This window comes from Lipophrys pholis, assembly GCF_963383615.2.
Source record: "Lipophrys pholis genome assembly, chromosome: 1".
Classification (NCBI taxonomy): domain Eukaryota; kingdom Metazoa; phylum Chordata; class Actinopteri; order Blenniiformes; family Blenniidae; genus Lipophrys; species Lipophrys pholis.
In genome coordinates this window covers 32,903,832-32,920,444 of record NC_137635.1, presented here as the reverse complement: position 1 = coordinate 32,920,444, position 16,613 = coordinate 32,903,832, and the positions used below count along the sequence as shown (strand labels likewise).

At 41.3% G+C, this 16,613-nt stretch overlaps 1 protein-coding gene across 1 annotated transcript; it reads right to left on the bottom strand.

Moving 5' to 3' along the window:
• Positions 1 to 5,905: 5,905 nt before the first annotated feature.
• fam131aa (family with sequence similarity 131 member Aa) lies at positions 5,906 to 14,399 on the bottom strand. The gene is made up of 5 exons (XM_080473278.1): positions 14,143 to 14,399; positions 9,338 to 9,449; positions 9,049 to 9,231; positions 7,158 to 7,295; positions 5,906 to 7,022 (listed from the first exon to the last, which is right to left on the bottom strand). The coding sequence occupies exons 2-5, from the start codon at positions 9,426 to 9,428 to the stop codon at positions 6,472 to 6,474; spliced, it is 963 nt and encodes a 320-aa protein (XP_080329404.1). The 5' UTR covers positions 9,429 to 9,449; positions 14,143 to 14,399; the 3' UTR covers positions 5,906 to 6,471.
• Positions 14,400 to 16,613: the final 2,214 nt, after the last annotated feature.

Below are 16,613 nucleotides of genomic sequence, written 5' to 3'. Positions count from 1 at the left end.
GTGTGTGTGTGTGTGTGTACATGAATGTTAAAAGGATCAAGCTGGTTTTATTTTATGGTCAACACATCTGTCTAAAAGATCCAATTCAACTCTTTCCTGACTGTCCTGTTTGTGGCTTTATGGGTCCAACTGAGGACAGAAATCTTTACACGTCCAAAATCCAAATACAGAAATCTTTTTATTTTCTTATTTTATTTTTTATTTAAGACTGAAGAAGTAAAAAAAAGTGTAATTGAAAAGGAAAGGCTGCCGCAGCTTCTCCTTCTTGCCTGAGGCAGGAGGTTGCATCAGCCACTACAGATGTAACCTCAGACTTCAAGACTCAATTGCTATTTGCCTTATTTTTGATAGTATTTACAGCATTACAGCCTTCAATGTCCTTATTAAATGAAGCTGTATTATCAAATATTGCCTTGCCTTGGGGTAACTGGATCCACACAAGGCCACAACATTTAATAACCTAGAAGGCTTCACTGATGGAGCCCCAGAATATAAAACATGCCCTTAAAAAAAAAAAAAAAAGGCAGAATGTCCTTCCTCGCTATTATTACTGTGGCGCATTGTGTAGGTAATGTCACCCTGTTGCAGTGCCGGTGCTGAGCGTCCTTAAGAGTGAGTATCTTTGATGGAGTGTGATCGTTCATTCCTCACTTTGGAAACAAAATTCTCACCATATGTTTAATTTAGAAGCAGTTTTGGGGGTTTTGATCATATCACATGATGCTCGTCAAGCAGATGGGGTCTGCTCAGTCGTCACCGCAGGAGGTTTTTGTTAATCTCTTCATTATATGAAGCACGTTTGAACCCATACTGGCTGCAAATTTGAATAGAGATTGTAGTTCCCCTGTAGAAAAATGACTTCAAACTTTCACTTTCATGACAGCTAAGCAAATTAAGAGTTTAGAGTCATAAAAAGGGTGAGAACAGATGCTCAATAGACATTTGGGTGGGATTTTCGGGGTCATTATGGCGGTATTAAAAACAAAGAGCCAAGTAATTTCCTCAAACAGCTGGCCACTGTTGTTTTTTTAATCTTTCTCAAACAAGACCCTGTTTGTTTGAGTCTTTTCAGCTGTGGATTGATTCGTTTTCTTACTCTAGTGAGTATTTACAGGACAAATATTACCAATACCCAGCGTGAAAAGAGGGACTCCTAAAGCAGCCCATTTTTAGCAAAAAAGCAAAAAGTGAAGAATTTGTTGTAAACTTTTTATAGCTGCAGGTTTTGCGAGATGATCGATAGCAGCCCTCATTTAAAGTAAATTACTATACCCACTCATTAAGTCTTCACTTTAGATAAGCGATTCATGGTTAATAATGCAGCTTTTTGAGTGGTTTATTCCAATACACTTTTTTTGGGGGGCCCATTTTATTTATTTTTTATCCTAAGATTTAAAGAAGTTAACGTTTAGCTAGAGAAAAGGCATATTATAAAGAGAAATCTCAGTTATATAAGAACAGGTGCAATGGTTGCATGCTGTATATAAATACTAGTATATGATGACTGCCTATAAATCCCAACAAAAATCTTTTTTGTGTGTGAGTGAAAAACATCAAGGGGCCTTAAGTTGATGCCTGAGATTAGATAGTGAGTTGCGACAGCCTTTTATTAACTTCACTTAAAACAATCGCATTGAGGAGTAGAATGTAATTACAGAGGGGAAAAACTCGGTGTATCAAAATGAATTTCTTCACAAATACTTTATAGTGGGAGTTGTTGTGATCCCTGCAGTACTCCAAACTCAGAACCTCAAGTACAGGCTTTGGCCGAGACAACAGGTAATGTTTTTGCAAAGTTGCGTTGACAATAAGAACATGCAGAACAGCACCAGCTTCATCCTTTATGTACATCTGCATGTGTTTGCTTGTGTGCAAGAGAGACCTTCCCTCCCACACTCGGAACATTGTTCAACCACTTCAATTATTTTGACTATACATACCAAATCAGCGTCCCACAACACCAAATAAAAAAAAAACATTACCAGGACACATCATGAGGCACACGGTGGGAATGGAAAAAGAGGAGCAAATAATAAAGATAGCACAGACGATTTGTTCAAATGAGCACATGATGGTATACACTCTAAAAACTACCTATAGTAATCGCTACCACTGGACCAATATATCAGCAGGCCAGAATAAATGGCTTATTATTCTAAGATGTCATGGTGTTGGTTTATGCGTTGGCTGATATGCAATAAATCTCCGTCAGTGCAGTAAAGGGTGAGGTTTAGAGCACTTTGCTGTCCCTCGTGTCGCAGCGTTTCATGACTTCACTCTTCAACTTCAGCACTCGTGCCGCACACACCAAACCCTCTGCGAGCTGGGATCTATTCACACAATATAACAAAGGCAGCTTCCAAAGGTCCGCCAGGCTTAGTACAGGGCTCTAAATACCAGAGAAGCACATTGTAATTACCATGAATATAATTTACTGCACATGTAGCCTCGTTGGCTTTGCAGGGGCTGATTCAATAAGGGCAATGTAGACTCGGCGACGGCGTCGTCATTTGAAACTGCCTCCACATCCTCTGCTTTTGTCAATGTTGCAGTGTTAATGTGTTTCTAGCATGATGGGGGGGGGGGGGGGGGGGGGGGGTAAAAAAAACAAACATTATTTTGGGCTCCCAGTTACAGAACGATTCAGGTGTTATGCCAAGTTTTGCATGACTGATGGAAAGTTTTCAGGAAATAGTCCCAAAGTCACAAACCGTAATGTACGTATAAAGCCAGCAGACACATCGAAGCAAGCACAGGTCTGGTCTCCTAAATGGTAAATGGGCGGTGTTCATGTAGTTTATTTCACAGTTTCCGCACTTGAACGCGCTTTAGACTGCTCGTCACATTCATCCATTCGCATTCACACTCCCGTCTTGAGACATTTACAGGAATGTTCAATGAATTTGCACAATATTTTTGGAAGTGAAAGAGTCTGATGGTTGTTGTGGATTTTACTCGCCTCCGTTTAGTTTACATGAAAACATTCAGCCAGCAGCTTCTGCATTTTCAGTACAAACTGTTATTGGACCCACAGTCGAGAATCGTCTATCGTCTCTTATAAGCGTTATGTGACTTTTGTCCGGTATTCTTGTATCCTTTGCATCACAAGCTCCAAAAAGGAATTATTTTATCAGCTGAATGTCTTGAGCAATTTGCGAATACATTTTAATCCACAGTCTGAAGTTATAGGACATGTAAAGTACCAACTCAATGTGATTCCAAGTAAATCTGTGGCTAATTTCCATAATTCAAATGAATGCATCAATTTCTTTTGAGTCAAAGTTAAAACAAAAAACTTTATGAGAGATTTTATAAAGGAGGTAGAATATTTTCTAGATACTTACATATACATATTTAGTTTTTCAATTCAACATGTTATATTACATTATTAGATTATTGATAATTTGATTATCTTGTACTACTAAACAATGCAAATTTCCAGTTTTTCCTCTTCCCAGAAACTGTCAAAAGTTTATCATTCTGTTATTGTTGGTTTTTTTTGGAAGGTTTACAAACATTGCAAAGCTTATCTGCTCACCCGTTACACAATTTGTGTATTTCTCTCTGTATTTTTCTGTCTCCATCTAGTCACAAAGTTGTCACAGTCAAGTGCTATAAGAGGCTTTACTCTCTCACTCTATTACTCCCGAGTTGAGTTTTCAAGATTACCTTTTATTGTCATTTCACAGCGCACACAAGATGCGAACAGAACAAATTCACCCACAAATATTGAAATGAAAGAAATGAGACAAAGAGAGCTGTTAATAGCCGCTGCTGCTGGAAGTAAATGGATCTTCAGCAGCATGTTGGCTGCAGTGTGAATCCATCTGTAGGGATTTGCTGGTCGTTAGCTCTTGCAAACAGGATGAAACCAGCAGGAATGAAGCACCCTTCAGTGTGATGGTGGGAGAAAATGAGCTGCGACAGCCACAGATTTACACTTTTTTTTGGGGGGGGGGGGATTTACATTAATAAAAGCACCTTCACAGTTTTTACCAGAGTGAAATCTCGCCGGGCAACAATAAAGCAGGTCGATGTTAGAACAGCAGATTCCCTTCATTGTTTATGAACTAATGGCCCCAACCATCGGCGTGTGTGTCTGTGTTGGGAACAGAACATTAATGTGAATAAATATTTACAGAATACAGTTACAGATATACATGTAATACCAAATGAAGTAATAATCTCCCCTTGGTATGGTCCGAACCGGGTAGTTGATGGCTGTTGTCTTCCATGTGAGGTACTGCCATGGCCAAACGTTTTGATGACGACACAAAACATTGATTTCCACTAAGTGCTGCTTCCGTGTTTTTATATATTATTGTGAAAAACAATATTTGAGTCATTCTCAGAACGTTTGCTCAGGTGGTACGTTCATGTATTATGTACCACCAAACAAAACCATTATTAGGACGCTTTACGCGCTTTACGTGCGTGCATAATACTCTCCATCACCCTCAGACCATCCTCCAGTGAAATTTGACTTTTTAATAATTCAGTTGTTTTTATTAGTTTGCATTTGATTCTCTCCAGCTCTGACATGCTTGCTTACTTTCTCGTTTCGCAAACTCACCTGATTTCACTTGGCTTCACTTGCCCTGTGAGTGACATATTGGGACTTTACAGACTGTGATGCTTTTAGGTTTTTAATGGGGTTTTTTTGCGACATGAGGCCCCGACACTGCGTGTTCTGTGAGTGTTGAGGTTGGTGGTGCCCCGGATTTTACTGCTTAATTCAACCAAGAGTGCAACATGAATGAAATATAGTCTAATGAACTCACACTGTCTTAAATATTTGTGTAATACCATTTTATTCTTGTACTCGCAAAATGAGGGGAGGGCTTTGGGATTAACACAGCAGGGGATGAAGAGTTTTGCTACTCCAAATAACTGCATCTCCTCCCTTTCTTTCTTTTTTTTTATTTTTTTTTTTCAAGTCAGTCCAGACACTTTGGAATTAAATTCTGCTACAAACATTATATTGTGGTCCGTTTTAGTTTTTCCATTGTAATTTCATACATCATTATTAGGTTTCCTACTGCACACTTTGGAAAGTGATCCAGTTCTTAGTACTCACACAGGACTTGGCATAACACGGCTGTGGTACAGAGCACACACACACACACACACACAAAAGCAAATACACTGTACTGGATGCAGCCTGTAGACATTTACACCGTGATATGTTATCTTTATGACAAGAGTACATTTAACCGACCTCTCATGCAAACTGTTGAGAAATGTAACTACTATATGAAGCCCCGTGATCCCCACAAGTCCAAAATCACTTTGTAGAGCAAAGTACACATGTGTGACTCCTTGTTACAACCTTCAAATGGATGCAAGTACTTTCGCTTCATGCGCCAGTTTGAGCCATATGTCAATCTTATGTGATGTCACTGCAGCACACCAGCCCTTTCTTTTGTTTGTCTTTACGTCCATGTAAACACATATTGCAACAATTTCTTGACATCCTGCCTTTTTGTTTGCATAGAGAATGTGAAGTAGTGCTTGCCATATAAGATATAAGGAGTTAAACGTAGAGAGTGTATTAAGCTCATTTGCAGCGTATCTAGTTAAGCAATAAGTCTGTAGTATCTCCCTTTATATGGCACTGGCCTGTATATGCTTTGTACATATGAAAATATATGGATGAGAGTTGCGTACATGCTATACTGTACATAGGAGAATTATGCATTTGAGATCAACAGCCATTGTTATTTTTCAGAGGACATAAAATTGTTTTTGTACATGAGTGAATGATTAAATTTAAAGAGAGAGATTTAAAGGATAGGCGATGGTTGTGTTTCTTTCTTGTGTCATTTTGGTGGCGGGGGGGGGGGGGGGGTGACCTCATGTACATCATATGGGACATTAAATAATTCACACAACAATTAAGAAAGTTAGTTTGTTGCTGTAGTTTATTCGACAATGTCACCTTTATCTCTTGGCTCCCTCTCAGAAATGGGAAATTGTGCTTTTTGTTAGTTTATCAATGAATATGTGTCTTTGTTTGTGGGCAGAACAAAAAAAAACAACAACCAACAACTGGTAATGTTCTTTCAAAAAATCCATATTTATATATGCAAGACATTGATACTTTCAATATCAAACATAGCCCAACCCACATGACACAGCCTGACCCAGAAAATAAACAGAGACACTACAAAATATCCATAGAAAAACCAATAGCAATAGCAACACATGACTCGTCACAGAAAATGTACAAAACTCAGTTTGAACAACAGCTTTACAATCTGGTGGAGCGCTCCAACATAGATACCGTTTACAGCAGCGCAAAACAGTGGAGTGAGATCGGAGTGTGAAAGGCCTGAAGGATGAGAGACAGAAGGCAGCAGGTGTGGGGGGGGGGGGGGGGGGGGGGGGGGGGGGTTACAGCATGTGGAGAATAGATGATGTCCATATCCTGAATCAACACAGACCCGAAGAGACATAAAGATGGACGACACATCACATCAAATACTCCTTCTCCTCCTCCTTCTCCTTCTTCTCCTCTACGTCATCCCTCTCCTCCTCTTCGTCGAACGACGCCACGCCGGAGGACGCCCGGTCGGAGAAGAAGCTCCTCGAGCTGCAGTGCCAAACACGGACCTCGTGGAACACGCTGCCTTCTTCCTCCTCGTCCTCCTCATCCTCCTCCCCGGGGGACTCGGAGTGGGAGGTGGAGTAGCAGGAGTCAAACCTGCTGCTCCTGCACCGGGGCCTCCACTCAGGCTTATTCTGTATGCAGACGTCACTGCCCTGCAATGGAGCCAACTCCTCCTCAAGGCCATCCAGCCTCTCCTCCTCCTCCTCCTCTTCCTCCAGGAATGGACTCATGCAGTCGCTGGGTAAAGTAGGTGAGTTGGTCTGGGATGAATGGGAGTCATTGAGACTTGGCGGCCCCCCACAGAGCAGACTGCTGCTGCTGGAGCCCATCGGACTGAAGCCAGGCGCCACCTCACCACCATCCACCTCAGGCTGGAGTGGCGCTCCGGTGGCGAGATTGCACATGGCGGCGTCTGAGGGAGGAGCAAAGAATCAGAACACCTGGAGACGGACGGACGATGGGAAGGATGAGGCGATCCGTCAGTGACGATGCATGAACGGTGATGAATGTGAGATGAAATGAACAGACGGGTGGCAATGTGGGATACCTGAGCTCTGGCTGGACAAGGTGTGAGTCTGTCTGTTGACGTGGGAGTCTTCATCGTTGAAGTCCTCCTCTTCATCGTCGTCGATAGACGCCCAGGCCCGCAGCTTGGCCTCAGCGATGGCAAACTGCTCAGCCACTCCTGTAGCAGGAGCACAAGTCCTGGAATTTACCAAACCCGCTTCCTTTTGATTCTTTGAAATGAAGCGATGGCTGCACTATGTTTTTACTCCAATTCATATCTTGTGCATTTTTACTTTACTTTCATGGTGTTTTATGAAACATTACCACACATGTGACTGGTTGGAGACGCATTAAGATCCTGTTTCTGGATTTCTCCCGAGTTTTGTTTCATATATTGTACATAAACAATCTACATTTGTTTGCTAAGAATCTTTACTTTTACTACAATTAGCCTCTTCCCCTCTCCCTTAATGTTTTTTGCCTTTTTTCCAGATTTCTACTGCAAATAAGAATCTGTTCTTAAAACTTACCGGGTAAATAAAGGTTAAATACTTAAGTAGATAGATATAGATGCATATTCATGTCACAGCCACACAGAAAAAAAAAAGAGGCATTCCAAACATTTTAAGGCTCATTGTGGGAGAATTGGTGGCATCTAGTGGCCAGGTTGCAGAAAGTATCAAGCAGATTTACTGCTCTTCCTCACAGCTCCTTCCGAAGCTGAGAACCTTCAGTGGCCATGAAAGTCACAAAAACAAAAACACTGAAGGTTTGTGCCTTTGTCTGCTATTGGGGAACATCCCTATGCAACATAACGACATTTTCAGAGGACAATGGATTCATTAATGTAACTGACTTTATGCTAAAGGAAATATTTTGTCATAATAATTCAAATTTCTTCTTATAAATAGTAAATGTGATATGAAGGGCTTTGTTTAACGGTAGTAAAACAATGGTTTTTCAGGTTCACAGTGATAATATGATGATACTCGCTGATCCGGACTCAGCAATAGGAAAAATATTGTCCCTATGACATCCAACTGATTTGTGAATGAAGCAGAACTGCGACCCTGGATTAACCACATTAATCAAGCTCAAGCGCTTTTAAAAAAATATCGGCCAACACAATATAAACGAAATGGGGAAAAAAGGTCAAAAGCAAAATAGATTTACAAAATATCAACTTGAATTGATTTTGATTGATTGAGTCATGTCTACATTTTATTTTTGCAACAAATTACAAAATATAATCTATTCATTTAGTCAATCTCATTTTGAGCAGTTTCTGTGAAATCATAATTATGGACTTTATATTCAGTTTCTGCCGATCAATTCACCTGATGTTCGGACAGCCGACCTTCAAGGTGCACAAAACCAACAAATCAGCCATCAGAGTGACAATATTTTTTTTTGGACCGCTGAATCGACAAAACACTTGCTTCTCTGGCGAGGGTCAGCTCGTCGAAGGAGTGAAGGTTGAGACTTTCTATGATGTACAGTGACTGTGGAGCCCACTTTCCTCCCTCTCGTTCTCTCCCTCTTGATCAAACTACAGCGATGACACTGGCGCCAGCGAGGATGAGTCACAGCTGAACAACGGGAGCTGCTGTACCATTGGTGGGCAGTGGAGTGTTTTGGGAGAGTGTCTAATAGGCCACCATCTGCTGCCAAGACAGGCCGCCACCCAAGAGACAGCGAGGTGGGCGGAGCCAAGCGCTGACATACAGGGGTTTGAGGGGATTAGGTGCAATGACAGAAGGTGGGAATCAGCCAGGAGTTGATGCTGGAGTTAAATCGAATCAACTAAGAGGATGCACATGACCGCACAAAAACCGACCAGCGTCAGCTAGTTACACGGCACGTGTACATTAGTGGTAGGATTTAAAAACTCAATAAATGAATAACGCAAAGAAGCCAACAGACGTGAATACCTGCGGCAAACCGAGCCTCCTTCTCCCCTTCAGTCAGATGGCAGTAGGAGCTGAACTGGGATTGGGCGGCCGGTGAAGGAGCTGCAGGTTTGGGCCATCCTTTCCACTCTATCAGGTGGGCGACCCGGCCCTGAGCCAGCGAGGTGGGCTTCGTCACATGGTCCCTCACCGCCTGAGATAAACCTGGAAACAGAGAGGTCGACATCCATGCTCAACATGAAAAGTCCCAACTTTTTTGTTTTTTGTTTTAAAACCTGGACTTAACCACAAATAAAGAACCGATTCTCACCATTCAAGGAGGACCGTGCGAGCGCAGCAAACTCATGGATACCGACACTTTTCCGTGAGTCTGCTGGAGATTTTCCTGACTTTGGAATCATTTCACTCTCCTCAAACTTCACCTGCAAGACAGAGTTTTGCTTGAATGAGACACAATTATTATTAATTTTATTTTTTTTAATAAAGTCAAAAGTTTGGTAATTTCACATAAGTGGACCATTAAACATTTCATCATCTCTCAAACAGCATCAAACAACTGACGTGATATTATCAAACAATTTCCATATAAAGTGGCATTTCCTCTCATATTCTAAATAGATTTAAACATTTGATTGCACATGTATACCCATTGTGTATCTATGTGTTATTTACGTTTCAGAGAATATATGCTGTTTAATGGTGCATGCATCTCTCTTTTCATTCTCCATACTGATATTATAATACTCAGTGGGGTTACTGGGGCAAGAGTCAATCCCAGCTGCCGTTGACCTATAGGCGGTTTACAAGTGCTTGATGCTGCAAATACATCCAACATAGCAATAATCATTCCCTCGAGGTTTAAATGTTGTTTCATCAGACTACATCCCGTAAGAAATGTGTGTCTTTTTCGTTACTGAATGAGCAATCCCAACAGCGATCAAACACACATGTGAATCCAAGGACATAGAATATGGAAAAAAAATCCCAGTTTACACGCGAGTAAAACAGGAGAATAAACCTTTTACCTACCTCCTCCTCCTCCTCCTCCTTCTCCTCTATTGCCCTCTCCCTTCGTTCTCTACTCCTCAGCTTCATTGTGGACACGCAGCGATGGAATCACGTCGCGGCAAACCAACACAACTAAACATCACAGCTTGGCTCTGTGGTTTTAAACCACCGGACAGACAAGCAGACAGCTATGCCCTAAATTTACTGCACAGATGCTAAAGCCAACATAAGCCGGAGAAACGGGTTAGAATGGTCGGGGGATGGAGGGAGGAGAGGCGAGGCGAAGGCCGACAGTCTCCAATGCGACCAGGCCAAACATATGGCATGTGACCAACTCGAGTAAGCAGCTCCAGCCAGAGCTGCACACGACAAAGCCGGCGATTAAAAGTGATAGCGCTACCTAGCTTCACTCCAATACAAACACACATGGCCGAATATGAGCGGGTCTGATTGGGGCCAGCGAAAACTGACTGAGGCTGGAAAACAAAAGCACAATGAGGGGTGGGGGGGGTCCTTAGTTTTGGTGACTTTTAACAAGCAAGGTGACATGTTGCCTGGATCACACATGTGCGCACGTGCATGACTTGACAGCTCTTCCTAAGCAGATTGGCTCCCAAAGCAGCTAAGGGGGGGGGGGGGGGGGGGGGTGGGGGGGAGAAAGAGGCCCCTGACAGCAGTTATAGGATTACGCTGAAGTCAAACATGACAGTAAATGTGTGTCAAAGGCAAACAGGCAGGTGGGAACTCTGGGAGGAAGCGATATGAAGGTGCGAGCAGCTCCTTCCAGCCCAGGTGACATTCAGCGCTCCTCAAAGGAGAGCTGCAGCCGTGAATCCGGCCCGGGGAGACATCACTCATGCTGAACGCTGATAAACACCACACATGTTGAGCGTGTGGAGCCCTGAACGTCTCCCTCCTGAGAGCCAGGCGCTCCATGGACGGCTCGCCTCTTTAATCGACACAATGAGCAGCGCTTAATGGAAATCAGCTTTGGCTTTAACCTAAATATCAACTGAAGCCACGGCGAGAAAGGTGGATTATACTGGGTCATCCGCAAATTAGCGATATTTGGACTGTATTACAGTGATTCGCTCCTCTCATCTTTCCAGTTCTCCTCGTCTAGATGTGAAGCCGCATTGCCCTTGTTGTTCTCGACCCTGCTCTTTGCTCAATACACTCTCCTCTAATCCCACCCGGTGATGCAGATGTTCTCCGACTGCGGCTGTGCTGCAGGCTACTTCTTTTAAAAAAAAAAGACTTTTTATTCTTACTTATGTTAGCTGATGTTTGAATGTTGGGAAATCCTCTCTATCCTTTATTTAATTGGGAAATTGACTTTACCTATAAAGTCTGCTCGATCGGTCTTGTCGGGCTCTGCACAATCAGTCACATTTATTCATTCATCGTTGGAAGAAACCTTGGGTTCACTATTTTACCAAGAGATACATAGTTGGGGAATCGCACCAACAACCTTTTGTTTGGATGACAACCCGCTCGTCCAACTGACCCACAGTCCCCTCAAATGTCTTTGCAATGAGTGGATTCTGGTGCATTCCTGATCCTAAGGTGCATGAGGATCATTTTGCCCTTTTCTGATTCTCTGGCCCATTAAATGTCATGACTGCGTTTGAGTTGTAACAAAGGTGGAAAATTATTCTAACATCTCTTTGTCACACACTATGACCAGAAATAACGTAATCTCATCGCAGGTAGAGATTCCGTTTTGGGGTCACAAACACTATTTCGTCGTCTGCATCATGTCCAATCAAACCTGCTTTTTCATGCGCTCCCATCATGCACTCTATCAACCTAACAGCCTGTTTTGTTTCTGGCTCTGCTTCCAGCTGACCGTCTATGTTACTGAGAGGTGGATGTGATATTTATATGTCACAGATCTTATTTCCCTCCTCTCGTCTCTGTACCTTCCTGCAGGATCTCCGACTGCAACTGGAACTTTGTGATTGCTGCTTCCTGTTTATTGCTCTCTGTCTCTGCCCTATCATTCTCTTTTACTATCCTCTCACCCCAACCAGTAGAGCCGACAACCCAGTGCTAATATTTGGTTTCCACGCCTCATAGAAGATGTAGAGTAACACAAGTGTATTGTCCTGTTATTGACTGTTCATGGAGCTCCTAGATTTAATCCCCGTGGAACAATCCCATCCTCCAGGTCAGGAACAACTACGATCATATCCCTGTCGTTTATCTGATCATGTGATTAATATAACATTTTAACAGGTGATCAACATCTCAATTCAATTCAACTTTATTTATTTAGTGCCGAATACAATAATCAACAATATGAGGGTTTTCTGTGTTGTATCCCATGCTACCACCATAACCCTATATCATTATAACTATTTTGATTTATATTGATGTATTTATTTGAAGATTATTTAATTTCGTTAAGTGTTTGATTAATTGTTTGTTGTTAATTTTGATCAACTGTTTTACATCGATTTGTCGTTTGACTATTTCATCTTGTATATTTTTTCGATTTCTTTTAAACTCCTATATGTCTTCTCAAATTTTTTTCCAATTTCATTGATTGATTGATTGATTGATCAAAGCTATGATTAATAAATGACCAGTTAATTAACTCTCATCCATTTCCCATCCGACACTGCTCTGACCTCCACACATTCAAATCACTCTTAAATCTCACCTGTTCAAAATCTTTTTTTATGCCCAACTGCTTTACGTTTTCATACCTGCTTTTTATTCAATCTGTTTGTTTCTGTTTTTATCTTCTGACTTGCAAAGTGTCTTTGAGTGTCCTGAAAAGCATTATACAAAATATAAACATTATTATTATTATAATATATATATTAATTTTTTTATTTTTAAATTTTTTTATTGATCAGATCATTCTCAAACTGGTATGTTACTATTCAACAAGTTCACTTGCTCAAAATCTTGAAATGGAAGAATAAACAGTACAGTCACATGAAGAGTACTCTTTCCTAAAAAGGTCAGGCAAGGAAGGAGGTTGCATAACAACATTTGAACCCCAAATCAATTGCATTAAATGTTGTGAAACTAAATTAATATTTTTATGTGAAAATCATCAAATGCATCGTTTTGATTTCACGAGCTGAATATACGGCCACTCACTTTGCTCCTGATGTTCAGCTACGAGCTCCAATCCTCATCATCCAGTAATAACAATCCATTACAATTTGGCCTTCTGGTGGAAAGGATGAGATTTTTGTGGCCCTGGTGGAAATCAGGAGGTATAAGGGCGTCTGTTCATTGCCCACACAAATAAATGCCATATGAAATTATAGAATACCCTGTAATAATATATTGGATTGTTCCAGTCAGAGAGGAGCAGCCTCATATGTCCCTCCTGGTATTTCAGCCTGACATGTGGCAAAACACCTCTGATTAGGACTCATCTTGATAAACAATTGCAACCATGTTGCTTCAGGTTCTTTTTCCATGACGCGTTTGGATAATTCTGTATACTCCCTGCAGAGAGGTGTGTAAAACAGAGAGAGTGGGGGGAGAGAGAGAGCGACTTCTTGATATAAACATACACAGGAATAAAGCCCTGCAGCTGTGAGGATGTCTCCCCTGACACCACTGGAGACGCTGATTGTGACTTTACAGGACCAACAAGTGGGATCGAGTGAAGCCAGTGTGCCTGCAGCCAAACCTGAATGGAGTGAGCTGCAGTGCTGACATGTGTGTGTGTGTGTGTGTGTGTGTGTGTGTGTGTGTGTGTGTGTGTGTGTGTGTGTGTGTGTGTGTGTGTGTGTGTGTGTGTGTGTGTGTGTGTGTGTGTGTGTGTGTGTGTGTGTTCTCTGGAAATGGTGCATTCAAGCACCAGAGAGGAGACACGCTGAAGAACACGTCGCCCCGCCATTGATGAGAACAAGATACACATATGCAAGGCTGCATTTGTTGGGGGGGGGGGGGGGGGGGGGGGGTCTGAACATACTGGTCTGAAGTGTCCATCTGCATACCAATCGCTCCATACCTGCATCGCGTAAACACCGCGGAGATACGATGCCCCCCACCACCACCCCCACCCCTACCCCCCCTCTCCACGCACGGCCCCTCCGTGAGATGCCGATTCTTCCCATCTCTCCCTCGGTGCCTTACCTGGACGTCGGACCGCGGCGGCTCATGATGTTAATGCCCTTAATTGTCTCCAATCCGATCAACAGATGACGGTGCGCGGTGCGTCCTCGCGCTGGCAGCCTCTGCAGTGGAGCATCAACGCCGCGCTGACGGCGCAAACATCTCCCCAACTCCAGACTCAGCTACATCACATCCCCGCCACAGAACCCCGCACCATTTGTTGCTCGCTATGTGGGTTACATAGGCTGTCCAAATGTCTCCCGATGGCGAGCGTCATCAACGGAAGGCGGTGTCATCTCATCCATCCGCCCCCACCTCCTCCTCCGCCTCCTCCTCCTCCTCCCACCTGCAGCCAAGAAGACATCGCTTTAGTCCTTCAGAGCGCAGTTTTCCTCTTTTTGAATAATTGATTGTTTCATATTTCATGCCATAGTCTTCAGTGCGCACGCATGCTGCAGGATGGAGGGATGAATGTGGAGAAACGATACTGAATCAAAAACAATAACAATAATACTGTAAGATGCACCAATATCAGAAACGTATTCATGTCAAAATGATCTCATTGGTTCAGTTTTTGGGGCCATGGCGTAGCCAGCGTTTTGTTGTATTATTTACTTATTTAAATCCAAAACACGAATACACATACATGCATCCACCCATTTACTTTCTCTATGTTTATTCCTAAATGTTACAGTGAAAAAACACACACCTATAACCTTCATTTATGCCCATATAAACCACATTATACAGCCTTACTGTGAGTTTAGAGTAACATATTTTATGTATCCATTGTCTTACTCACTAAATAATATATTTTATTCGTCTAGTTTCTATTTCACCAAAGTCTAATATTTGTTTTGAATACTTCTTTAAGGTTTTTGCCTCACTTCCATATTTCCTTATTTTAGTTATTCTTATTGATGGTTTTCTTTTTAAAACCTATTTTAATTTCTTCTATTAATTGTGTAGTGTACCTTTTCATTATTTTCCTCCTTTCTTTATTTGCATCCTGTTTCTTTGTCTTCATTGTTTTTGTCATTATGAAATGAACTATGAATCACGAAATACTTTATACAAAAGGCAATCATTTTTACATGGAGTGGCATGGAGTAATTGATAATGCAGCTGCACCTATTTTTATTTTTTTTTGCTGATTTATCATTATGATTACTTCAAAATTTCTTTAATCATCCCCGAGGAGATAGAAAATGGAATATTCTTGAAGAAATAATGTAAAACAGAAATCAACCATAAGTAGTTAAGGTAAAGTCCAGTGATAAAACCTAAATGTTAATAATAGAGTCAAAGCACAATTTTAAGTGTGCAATTGCAGATTTCCCTGATAAGAAAATGACATTGAACATCATCAAACTGGGAATCTCCCACTTCATTATTCCCAATGAATAAATCAGCACTGAACCTTTTTAAATCATTTGTATGAGGCAGGTTCCACTATGATTCTTCAGCTCGTGTGAATCCTGGCGTTCCACAAGGTTCTGTGTTCAGATCCCTATTTTTTTATATGAGGAATAAAAGAGCACTGTATTAACTCCAAGTGTTATGCAGACGATGCACAAATCTCTTCATATTTGATACCAGATGATAAGTAGCTTGTCCGGACATTGGCCTGTTGTCTTTTCAAGATACCAAGTTATCAAAAACAAATGTTTCAGGTGGGTCACTTAAAGCTTCTCACTAGCGCCTGTCGACGTGATCTTTGAAAGACTTCAGTCAAAATGTACAATTTTTGTTAGATTAAACTCACTAATGCTGCATGTTTAACAAAGAGTTTCACTCTTAAATGTTTGCTCTTATTCATCCACCTACTTCAGGTGAAAACGCTTCATAGTTGAGGAGTCACGCTCGTTCCCAAGGGGAACAGGAAAGGGGGGCTTGTCAGAGCCTGATATGTATCAACGACCCAAAATGTAACAAGAACCCGACTTGTTATAAAATATAATGTAATATAACCCAAAATGTAGGAACTGGTTCATTATGTAACAAAAGCGTTGAGCCCACAATTTAATTTAAAAACAATTTTGAAAAAAAAACAACAGATGTATTAACTGGTCTATAATGTCACAAGACCCTTAGGTGAAAACTTAAAAACTTATTACATTACGAGGAAGGCAAAACATATTTCCCCTAATATTGTAATAATCTTGTATAAGATAAAGTGAGTCAATGATTTATAGTTTGGACTTAAACTGCTTAAATTTGAATAACACTGAAAGAAAGACTTCTCAAAGTTTAGACTACTTGTTTATACGTACAGCTATATAGTTTAAGGTATTTATGTATGATTGCTGTTGCCAAAGTCATTTCTAGTCTCCTGTTCTCTAAAATCTGGAATCTACTTCTCCAATCACCAGTACAAAATAATGTATATTAAAAATAGTGTGATCACATCTAAATTGTTACATTATTGACCAGGTATTACATTTTGGGGTGTTGTTACATTAGATTTAACAACTCGAGTCATTAAATTTTGG